Source organism: Buceros rhinoceros, unplaced genomic scaffold (assembly GCF_000710305.1).
Source record: "Buceros rhinoceros silvestris isolate BGI_N320 unplaced genomic scaffold, ASM71030v1 scaffold2219, whole genome shotgun sequence".
NCBI classification, from domain to species: domain Eukaryota; kingdom Metazoa; phylum Chordata; class Aves; order Bucerotiformes; family Bucerotidae; genus Buceros; species Buceros rhinoceros.
Window position 1 is genome coordinate 3,366 of NW_010431922.1, and position 12,301 is coordinate 15,666.

A 12,301-nucleotide genomic window follows, 5' to 3' on the forward strand; every position below is an offset into this window, starting at 1 on the left:
TTCCACCTAGTGCTGTTTTGAAAACACACACACACACGTACAAAAATCACCAGACACACACATACGAAAATCACGAGACACATGCGTACAAAAATCACCAGACACACACGCTGCGGCTTACTGGGGTGCCCCTTGCTGCTAAGCACACTGACTCCTTCCTCATCACCACCACTTCAACATTTCGGTATTGATCTGCCACACACACCAAGATTTGACTTTCTCCTGCCCTTCACAATCCCACCAGTTCTCTGACCCCGCTGCGCTGCCACCCTTTTGCCACCCAGCTCCTGTTCATAAGCAAGATTCAGGCCCACCACGGAAGTGCCATATCACACTAATACACTCAGCAGCCTGATTTGTCAGATCTCTGTAAGACTAGAATGCAGAAAGAAAAAATGCCAAGGGAGCCTGGGGAGGAGAATGAAACCTGACATGAAGATTGGCTTTGACCATGTTTTCTCCATTCCACAGCAAGTTTTGGATTCTGATGGAATTTTTATATTCTTCTACAAAGGCATTGGGGGAAACTGTTAGTTTATATCCTCTACCATCTAGGACAGACAGGTGTAAGAATTGTATTTCCCAAACTTAATAACTCAAAATCACATTTTTTTGATTCACCACTGAAAACTATGCTGTGAAGTCTCTACTACAAATTTGCAGTGTCTCCTGCTGCAGAGAAAAAGTGCACCTTGTCTCGTACATCTGTCAATGCCATCTACTGTCACTACACTGACCAGAAAACACTGCACCTAAAGTTTTCTGCCTTACAGCAAGAATGTGCTGTTTATAATCCTCTTATTGACTAAAGCAGATGGAATCATTTTCAGTGTCTCTATCCAAAAAGCATAAAAGACTTAAGTCTAAAAGCTGAATATCCAACATAAATTATAGTCAGTTGAGAAGAATTCAACTCAAATTGGCTTTAGAATTTCCTGCGCAGCCTTAATGGAGTGCGTGACAAGGCCTTGTCCTCATCCACCAATTTATGCGCAGGATCACACTCATTGCCATTAATCATAAATAAATATGTATCACTTGGTGTCCCTGTGTGCACGCATCTATCCTGAAATGGACTTGGGATCTTCCACTGCCAGAGAGTGACAAGAAATGGCCTAGCAGAAAGATTGACTGCCACGATGCCCAGGTGGGTGAGTGCAACTAACGCCCCTCGGGGTTGCTGCCACAGGAGGACAGCGATGCAGGGCTCTGCACCTTCATAAACACCCTGCTAATTAAAAAAAAACACCCCCCAAAAAACCCGACCCCCAAAAAAGGCTCAAAAGCAGGAGCTGAAGACATTAATTAGAATTTCCTTTAAAAATGCCATGGATGGAAGTACATCCAGAGTGGCCTGTCTCCAAGATTTCACACTTCCTCCAACCTTTTGGGCTTTGTCAGGGGATTCAGTGGCAGTATGGATGTAAACTGCCAAGCACAGTCATTCTAATCAGAATGGAGACAAATATTTGTGACAACTAGGAGGAGACAAAAATCTCCTTGCAGCCTCCTAGTCAATTCCTGGCTACAGCAGAAGCACGAGTATCTTAGTCAGAAAAGGTCTGAAATAAAAGAGCAAGGAAAATCTGGTTGTTCAGTCTAACTTGGTGTTTCACAGACAGACAAGGACTATGGGATGTGCAGACAGGAAAACTGCTTGACCTCTGGAATATTACAAGCCCTATAATTCTGCATAGAACCACTCCTTTGTGTGGCCAAATACCGTAGCTACTTTTAGACTGTTCCGTTTTCAGGGGTGTATTACACTGTGGGGACTCGGCTTGCGCAGCCACGTGGCAGCCCTGCAGGAAGACAACTCGGAACGTTCATTTCAGCCTGCAATGTGGATCTTGGCAGGAAGGTCCCACTGCCATCAAACCAAGTCAGCACTTCACAAATACCACATAATTTTTGCTGCTTAATGTGGAAGAAATGTCTAAATTCACATTTACAAAGAAGATACCTGTATGTAAGCAAATAAGCCCGAGTGGCTCCTTCACCAGAAGCCTGACTTGAGTTACCTCAACTGTTCTACATTAGTAGCTCTGTATCAATAACACATTCAGGGAATTACCCTTCTATAGGGAACTACTTCAGATTCCCAAAATCACTGTGTACTCTTAGTTCTGTCATGGACTACTCTTCTATGCCTATGGCCTTCTTAGGATGGTAATATCTAAATATATTTATAAATTCCCCATGGTTTAAAACAGGATAATAATACAAGAGGATAAAGTTGTATGTGATACCCTGTTAAACTCTGCTAGAGGTAAAATTAAAACTGAGAGAACATACTTGTGGTTTAATAAAGTGTCCCGATTATATAATTTTTGGCAGAAACAAATTAATATTTTTCAATATGCTGAAACATGCAAAATATTTTGCAATTGTCAGTACATTTGCAAAGGTTAGGTAATCAAACTAGTCAAACATTTGGAAGTTAGGAGTGGATTCTGATCCCTGTTAGCAGGGGTGGGCATAAAACAGCTCCTTAGAGATGAGAAAGAGACTTTTTCCCGTAAAGGGGAATGTGTACTAAGTTGTGCTTGAAATTCAAAATGCCAGTTGCTACTGCTACATATTTATATTTGTCCCCTGCCGGTAAATTAAATAAGTGCAGAACTGAAAATAAAAATTCGAAACTGCCAGAGTATTGACTGTGTCAAGTACACAACAGTACTTGACATCAAGTACTTTATATTAAAAGATTTCATCTCTGTGCTGTAGCACATTTGTACAATGTGTTGGCGAGACCATGCTGATCCTGTGCTGTACTATGAAAGTTGTGTATACTCCTGTAATTGGGGATCAAAACCTTGTCCTGTAAAGATAAAGGAGGAGCACGTACCATCAGTCTGCTACCAGGCCATAAACAATGCTCATGAAAGAAATCAAGCTATTATGGCTATGGCAGAAAGATTCTGGTGCACAAGAAAAAAAAAAGTAACGAGTAGCAATGATTGAAATTTTAGAGCTCGAGTGAAGGGAATAACTTTCAATCCAGTCACATCACTTGCTATCATGGGAATTCTCCTGCACATCTCATGTTTACCATACTGCAGTGTAACACAAATCCCAAGCTGCAAACATGACAAATACCTCGCCTTTAACAGTTAGTGTTTACAGACATCTGTCCCAGCAGTGGAAGTCAGGAAAAGCATCAACAGAGACTTAAATGAAAACCAGGGATATGCTACCTGAACACCAGAGGTATTTCTGCTTAAAAACCAGCTTTATGCATGTCGTTGCTGGGTTAATAAATCATCGGCTGCTTAGAAGGAAATGTCCTTTAATGCTCAGAAATTTGGGTCGTGCCATACGTGAGAAATCTCACTCCATTACAGAATCAAACTAGACTCTCAAACACCAACCAATGACGCGTAGACAAAACCAAAAGGTTTGTTATGAGGGGAGCTTAACCTTTAGGGACAGTTTCTAGATGTTCCACATTGCTGGCAGGTAGCCACTCAAAAAAATCCTAAATGGACCGTTTCTGAACTGCTTAAGGTCCAGTCCAAAGGGTTCATACGCAAGGCCAAGCATATGCTATTCCCTCTTCCTTCATGGGAAGCAAGTCCAGGTGTGCAAACCAGAAGGGAGCTCAATTTTTGGTGTACTCCTGTAAAGAGAGCTCCACAGAGTTTATCACCCCACAATCTACATGTGGCCAAAACACCCAGAGCTGGGAAAGGTAAATAATCTGAATACACCATCAGGAATCCTGCAGGGGGACAGGATGATACACAGAATAGCTCTTGCTTTGGCCATTACGCTTTAATCACATTTTGGACTGTAAATGAGCAAACCCCATTCATTTCATCAGCTTAGTTGACCTTGAAGGTGTCACTTTTGCCACTGGTCCAAACGTGAGCTGTAGTACTGATTCCTGCAGCAGCCTTTTGAAGAAAGAATGTCTCCAAAGCATACAGCAAAGTTACGGTCACAACAAGAACCAAGTTAACGATGTTCATATGAAGAACAACTAGCCAGGCTGGAAAGCACACCTGCGTGTTCTGTGAAAAAACCTCTCCGCTGAAAAACAAAAGCATGAACCAAAGCATTTGTAAAGAATATTGTCTAAGCAGGGGCCTTGAGTTACTGTTTGGCTTAGAAATAAAACACCCAGACAGGGAGTAAGAGCAGGGCACAGAACAGACTTTACAGTACCTGTGACAGTGACTTACTCCCACAGAGCTACTCATCTTACCATATGTAGCCAATATTTAAGTTCAAGGGAAGCTCCATTAAAAATACAGGAGCATGAGAAAGCAGTTGTATATGTGCAAGCAGCGATACCTCCACATGTGCTTGTGGCTCAGACCTCCCAGGTTTGAGCGCTGGTGACAGCACGCTGTACCTCCCTGTTTCAAGTCTTGTGGGGATACCCTTACAGACACCCAACCTACAAACAAGAGGGTGAGGAAGAGAAAAGGCAGACGTGGAAAATATAGTTTCTCTTTCTTTCCAGTACAACTGTTCTGTAATCCAAATGGTATCAGCCCTCCTCGACACCTTTTTCAATCCAGCAGTTTTTCAAGACAAACGGAACAGGTAGCACCAAGAAACTCACTGGCAGAGCCAGTCAGACTGCGTGCCCAAGTCCTCATTCCTGGTCCTGTTAAGGGAAGATGCCAAAGAGAACTTGTAACTACTCGCATGCAGAATTCAAACATTCCCGTCCCACAGAGATGACTTAGTTTAGTGGTAACTTCCAAGAAAGATGCATTTTATTCCTGTACTTCGTGTTCTTTGTAGTATTCTGGTTAGCTTAGACATAGCGTAAAAAGATCCTTCTTATAGCTCTGCCTTTTGCCTTCAGGGGTATGCAGCAGCTTCTAAAGAAGATGCTTTAGTTAAATTACTAACTTATTACTAAAAATATGTTATTTAACCATATTAAAGAAGTTTAAAGTGTTACAGATGTCAGCTCAAAACTCTGGTGCTCTGCAATTCTTTCTAGCCACCTTTGTGCTTGATTATTTCAGAATCCTATTTTCCCCCCATCTGCCACGTGACAATAATTACTGTTCCATGAACTCTGAGAATTAGTTATTTGGCAGAGCTTCATTAAGCTTATATGTGAGGGAAAGTGGCTGTAAATTGGTGCCAGGAATGAAGGGCCCTTCCTCTTCTGAAAAGGACAAAGCCCACAGCTCACAATTCTCTCAAACCTGTACTTCATTCTGCACAACAGTTTTAATTTGTCCCCATTAATGAAGGAGAAAAGGACTATGATTAATAACATTAATTATATCAAAGTGAAGGAACATGGTACTGTGCCAGGGTAGGGTCTTTTTTTTTTTCTTTTTTAAAAAAGTCTCAGGCAGCTTATTGGACTTGATCCAATTTCTACATTAACATTTTATAGCAGAAACTGAGCATGTGGAAATGTTTAGCTTACCCTCCTGACTGCAATGGCACAGCTTTAGAGCTATCTAAACAAATTCGTGAACAGCACTAGACGTTTCTTTTATACATCTTGGGATAACTATAGGTACTGGACAACTCATCAGGGACAAGAAAATCTAACCACTGAAATCTCGACATGATCTTTCGCTGGGGTCAGAGAGCAGCCGTTGCCCTTGTCTGCATTACCCTCAGGTAAAAAAGCTTCCCCTCAATATGCTGCACAACTGCGCAGCAGTTCACTCTCAGCCACAATACACCCGAGTTGGCCTGGGACAGTGAGGACAGCTTAAACTACCCAAGCAAAATCCATCTGCATCAGTAATACCAAAGCAGAGAACCACCGAGGTTAATTCGGAAGCCCTCGTTTTATCATACAAAGGAGGCACCGTGACAGCAGCAAATCGTGAAACTGCTTCACAGCAGTTCTGCCATCAGAGCTACGGCTCCTTCGGCCATCTGTTAGCACCCTGTCAGCTCTCAGGAACACAAGTTTAGCTTTGCACGTAAAGCAAAGGTTGCTAGGTTTCCTGTAAGCAATGAATAACAACTCGTGCTCTGCACAACTACTGTAGTTCCCGAGAACAGCATTCATTTTTAGAGAATGTGAAAAGTAGATCTGTTAATAGGCTTAGGAATTAATATTAATTAAACACAAGCTCTTTCAGAAATTCACCAAAAACCACAAGATATTTTTTTCCTTTTGATTTCTTTTGGTTCTGTTAGAACACTATTAGCTGTTCAAACTACCCACATCAGACTGCGGTTTTGCTTTTGCTCTACATTCTCATACTATGTTTTAAGCAAGAATTCTTATTTTTGCTAAAATTCTCTGCAGATGCCAAATCCCAGAATAATTTCCTACTAAGAATGGTAGGAAGAACAGCTTTCTATCCCACATACCTTCATACCTCCCGCTTCCTGTAGAAGAAAAACCTCTCCAAACCCTCTCCTCGGTTAACAGCCCTTTTGAGGATGCCACCTCCTTCACTCACCTCTCCACCCCAAGTATGTGTTTGCCTGTCTTGCACGGCTTGGATTTACATTACAGTCACAGCTGTTCGAATTGAAGGGTAAGAGCGAGGCAACGTACTGGATCTCCAATGCAGTAACTCATCAGATCGAGTTAAGGGTGTTTTCTGGTTTTATTACGCTACTGCCCGAAACTTTCACAGCATCCCTGATAGACAGCGTAACTAAGGCTACATACTCATCCCTCTGTCTGAAGATGAATGTTGACATCTTGAAGCCTTCCAGTAAATTACGAGCAGGTGACGCATTACACCACTTCTGCTCAGCACTTGTGATACCTTTTAAACGTGATTTGACTGCAAAATCATCTGCCAGTTTCTGAAAGGGACATGCATTTTAAAACTCCCTTTAAATTCATCAAAACCACTGTGAATTAAAATTATCTGTGTGTCAAACCAACAGCTGCAGAACAACCAAGAGCACTGCAGTCTGACTCACGCGATACAGATACAGACACGCTCGTTTTTTAGTGAGAATCACAAGCGCAGGATAGCATCTGTGCCAGTCCCACTTCCCTCCTCTATCTGTAGCAGAGCAGCAGTGAGAGACAATTGGAGTTATGAAATCTACAAAGCAGACTCAAGGGTTCATTCCTGAGGCATTTTAAATTAATGTGAAATGCAAAGCTAGAACAGAGAGTCACAGCAGAGACTCCCAAGGATCCAGACTGCCAAGGTATGAAAATGGACTGGCTGATTTATATATTTGATAACTTCTCCTCTGAGTCTTTAGCAGCAACTAGGAAGAGTGGTTGAACGCCTCAGACGTGGAACTGTCACTTAGATGCAAATGACATTTCCCCCTTCTTATATGCTATATTTTCTGTGCCTGTGTCCCTCTTACATCCCAATGAGACCTGCAGACTGGAGACAGAAACACCACTAGAGCTTGAAGAGATCAAAGTGCTGAATGTAAATTACTCCTCCAGTTACGCCGCAAATGGGCTTTACACAATAGCTACACTCAACAAAGTCATCCTTGTGCCTTCACGGAGCCTGACCTGGAAAGCATCAGCCTCTACAGACCGGAAAAACAGTCTCCGGTCTCTGTGAGGAAAACGCCAGCAGCAGCACCTTTTGTGGCAGACATCTTAAAGCCGAGACCAGACCAGGGCTAGTAAAATTCCTTTGCATAGGCCTTCAAATAGCTGTTAGGTGGCATGACGTCGGTAGCATGAAACAGTGTTAAAAGCTTCTGTAATTTACTTCCAACTCTTTCCTGGGTTGTGACACCCCAAGCGTTAAGCCACAATCAAATCACTTTACCTTCCCGTGCTTTAGTTTCTCCTTCGATGAAGCAGATACTGACCTTTCTTTATCATGCACTGAGACATACGAATGAAAAGCAGTATGTAAGAGCTGATTGTTATTATGGCTGCTAATAATAACCCCTGAGCCCTGTAAGTCTCTCAGGTAACATAATTCTGTATGACTAAGCAAATCTCTCAAATCCTTCCAAATCTCCAGCTGAACTTTACAACCTAGATGGTGGAAGCAGGGCAGAGAAGAGGGGGGCACTGGAAATGCATTTCGTTGCCAGTGAAAACGGTGCAAAAGGAAAAAACATGTGAAACATTTGTACAGTAGGGATCAGTTTTGTAACACAACTCCCCCAAAACATTTTTGCCCTTTTGTTCTAAATAATTCAACTTGCATTAGATGTTTAGTTCTGAGACCTTTAATTGTGTTGTCCTTGGCCAGGTATATCTGTAGTAAGGAGACGAACCATACTCGTTAACGAGAGCAGTTTGTTTCTCTAAACATTCTTCTCAGTTTGGATGTTGGGGCTGTCCTGAGGTTCAGAAGGATTTGAATACAGGCTTTATCCTCCCAACTTGTATTTGAAACGGCACTGAGATAAACTCTGCTGTAGGACTGGATTGCTGTAAGAGCCAGTGAAAGAAGTACCTAAAAGCAGGGATGTGATATAACTGTAAGATATATATATGATATAAGCCGAGTACTGGCTAGCATGACACCCTCCAGCCCACAGCTAGGACATGCTCTGCTAGCTTGCTGCTATTCCAGGGTTAGACCTCAAGACCTTCTGAAGTTAATGGACTGATTCTCACTGACTTCAAAAACAAACCAGGCTTTTACTTACTGTAGCTTCTGCCTCCAGAGTCCACACATACTCAGTTGCTGTTTAAGCACTACATCAAGAAAAACAACCTTCGAACTGACTTTGTTTCAAAGCTGAAATTAAATAGATCATTCCTACTTTTTATTTTTTGCCACAGAAAGAAATGACCAATGATCACTTAATGTTCAATTAAAACAGAAAGTCACTTTGTATCAGGATAGACTGAACTCACAATGAAAATTATTTTAAGTCTAAAGTACAGTATGTCAGAATGACACAGACATGAGGAAAAATGGTCTTCTAACTGGGCCAGAATTCTGTCATATAAAAAAGAACGTAGTTGTCTTCAAATCTTCATCATAATTGGTCCCTATTCCCTGCTCAACTGTAACACTATTTAACACCTCGAATCCATAATTAAGTTCATCATCCCTGTGGAATTTTGAAAAGAGGCTTAATTTTCTGCAAGAGAAATGGAGACATTGCGCCTGCCTGTCCGGGTGGCAAAGCAATGACTTAGCATTGGGCAGCTGAAAGCAGATTGTTTTAAATCCCTTAATCCCTAACACATGTGGATGTTGAAGGGTAGTCTTTGTGACCCCGGTCATATTTATAATGCACAACATGTATGTTCATTTTTTGCATGCGACACTTAATGATGACAAAAATAAACTTCATCTGTTTATAAACACATCAGAGTACACCACAGAAAGCTCAGAGGCCGTTTTTGGAAGCTGGTATTCTGATCTGGATAGGCTTTTGCAAAACTGTGTGAAATAGGGCACTGTCATCAGCTGCACAGTCTAATATTTGCTTTTTTTATGCAAGCCACCACAGCAAAGGTTTGTGCTTCATTTACAAATTACAAACAGTGGGTACAAAAGCCCCACTGATCCTTATTAATAAGCCATACTTGTAAGGGCTATTAATGGCCTTCATTGAGGGTTCGTGAGCACATGCACTAGAAAGTACGTGTAACTGCAGCACCTGATGTGTCTTGCTAGTGTTAGGAAAAGTGTTCAGGTTTCAGTCAGTGAAGCCTGTTCTGAACTGTGAGAAAACCACAGAATCTGGAACGCACTATTCTAGGAGGTGTTCAGGTCTGTATAGGGTTGGGTCCGCAGATTTGATCTCTGCAGAAAGTCTTGGTTCGTGATTCATCAGAAATCAGAAGAGTCCGCTTTCCAGTTGAGAAAGAGCACAAACAGATTCTCTCAGTAGCCACCAGTCTTGGAAAAGCAAACCACTACAGGCAGACTTTTATTTCTGCTTTCTGTGATTTACAGACGTATAACCCCAGCCTTCCTGCTCTCACTACCATTAGTCAATTTAAGTAAACTGCGTTAATAAAGTCAAAAAAGCTCTGTGCTCCCCAGCGACCCAGGCATTTTTTGTCTGTTTGTTTACTCTTCTTCCTATTTATCCTTAACAATTACTTTGCAACCAAGAGAGAGGGATAGCCATACGTTTCATTGCCATTCTTTTGGTTTTACTCTACTGGCATTTAGTCTTCTGATCATCTTTTGGCTCCCACATAAACACAAAACATGCATAAGCTGGTTTCCAGCAGTTATGAAGCTTAGAATCTGTGCATTTTATTAAAGAGATTTCAGTAAAAAAACCCTAAAATGACATGAAAACTACTTCAAATTTTGACACTTGAAATCATACTCAAGTTCTACCTCCAAAAGTCTCTTGTTATTTCATGCACATCTATCACTTTAACACAGTATCTAGGCCACAAAACCTATATATAGGTTCTATCAGTAATCTAGGTGTGATTAGCGTCTCTTTGAACTCTAACAGAAATGGCTGAGAGAAAATAATGTAACTTTATTATCCTGTCACATATATAGAGTCGGTATTTATGGCTTCAAAAAGGCTCTTACCTTGAGAAACAAGGCTCCCTTGGAAGCCAAGGAGTCCGTTCCTCTTCCATTGGGGTAACAGTGATAGGCAGCATCCATCACAGGATAGCGGCTGGCAAAAAGTAGACCACTGTTCATAAACTTAAAGCTACAGCAGCCATGGCAACCATAGACCCCAACATCATAGAGAATGTATTCGAAATAGTGATGAAGCTGCGCTTTCAACTTCTCTGCAGCTCTTTTGTCAAACACTTCCTGCAAACACAGGAAGTCCAAGTTGGCAGGGAAGAAAGCAGAGATCTCATGATCAAAGATCTCATCCATATGTTTCTTTTTCCGCACTGAAGTCTTCTTCATGAGTGAAGCTTTGTAGAGGAGCTTGTTGTTGGCAGTGCCTTGGTCCACTGTACCATCTCCAACACGAACTTTAACTAGAGACTCTCGTGAGGCAGAGTAGCTGTCTAAACTCCCAGAATCTCCTTCCTTCTGTTTGTGGTTTGGTGTTTTTGTGATCTCTGCGTCACCTTCCAGTGACGGCTCTGCAGGGCCACTGGCGTGAGCCTGGCCATTGACGGTGTCTGTTTCTGTGTCTGACATGTGGCCATTATCCTCTCCGTTTATGCGGACAATGCAAGTGTTTTCTTCTCCCTCGTTTGGCTCTCCAGCTCCACCTTTATCTTCTCTACCATCCTCAGTGTTGTTGGAGCCAGAATTGTCTCCTTTATACTCCATTGATGTTGTCCTTTTGATGCCGGCATTAACAGTACGATTAGTGCTATCTCCACCCTGGGGGGAGACCAAGCTGCTAAAACTTGCTGCACTGATGGATGTGTTGGTAGGAGAATCTATGTATATTTTGATCTGTGGTCTGCTTGCCCCATTCCGGATCCTCCGGCCAATTTCTTTAGCTCTAGCCTGTGTATTGAAAACGTTATTAAATCTTGCCAGAGAATCTGGCAGCAGGCAAACATTGGCACTGCCAAAGCAGAAGCTCTTCCCATTCCCCGCAGCCTTCCACTCAGTGAGCAGCGTGGCTCCATTGGCATGGTGCTTGTCTTCTAGCCTGGAGTAGATGTACGGCCTTCTGGCTGACTGGAGAGGGGACCACAACAAGAAGCCAATCAGAGCAAAAGGAAGAGAGGCTACCAACAGTGCCAAGTAGATGGGAGTGGTAATAATGATGCAGAGTGCATGGAAATAGCATGGATCGTCTGCTCTTTGACGTTTCTCATAGGTGGTTGGAACAAAAGAGGCCACAAGCCTATCTGCTAACCAGTAACATGGGAAGATCAGGCCCCAGGAAAAAGAATGCAGAACTGACAGAAAGCTGTTGGGAAATGGGGAAGTATATAAAACCATTGCAACTCAATTCTGACAACACTTCAGGGCCTACTACATGGTGTCACTGTGTCAAGCATCCGTAAGAACACTGGGAGAGGGCTGGGGAAAAAAGGTCCAGTCAGGAGTTTGTTTTTTGTCTGGTGAGAGTCAATAACAAAACTTTAAGAGCACCATTTCACTGTGTTGGAGTTAAAATGAAACAAGGCCACTGTTTTCGTCTGGCTTTTTGGCATCTGCTTCTGTCAAAGGATGTCATCGTTCACTGGGGGCTGCCATATCGAAACACTCCGGAAGCAAAAAGGGAATCTGTCAAAACAAGAGACAGAAACCGTGCATAACAGTTATTAAAGGTTTAAAGCAGTTATTAAAAGTTTAAAGTTTAAATTAGTTCCCCGTTTCTGTTTCATTTAGCACTTTTGATAGTCTGTTAAAGACTACGGATCTGGGGCAACTCCAGCAACAAGGGACTGGTATTTCTGCAGATGAAATCAGCTCATTGACCGTTTATTACACATGACTAATGTTGTCATCAAACACTTCTGTTATAAATTATAGCATTACATTAAGAAATA

General features: G+C 42.1%; 1 protein-coding gene across 1 annotated transcript in view; it reads right to left on the minus strand.

Moving 5' to 3' along the window:
* The window catches only part of SMPD3 (sphingomyelin phosphodiesterase 3, neutral membrane (neutral sphingomyelinase II)), a gene marked incomplete at its 3' end in the record, with an annotated part of 12,034 nt that extends 287 nt beyond the window's left edge, over positions 1-11,747 (minus strand). Inside the window, exon 1 of the mRNA XM_010143564.1 lies at positions 10,410-11,747. Within this exon, the coding sequence (XP_010141866.1) occupies positions 10,410-11,747 (1,338 nt within the window). The remainder of the gene's footprint in view (positions 1-10,409) is intronic.
* Between the last annotated feature and the right edge of the window lie 554 nt (positions 11,748-12,301).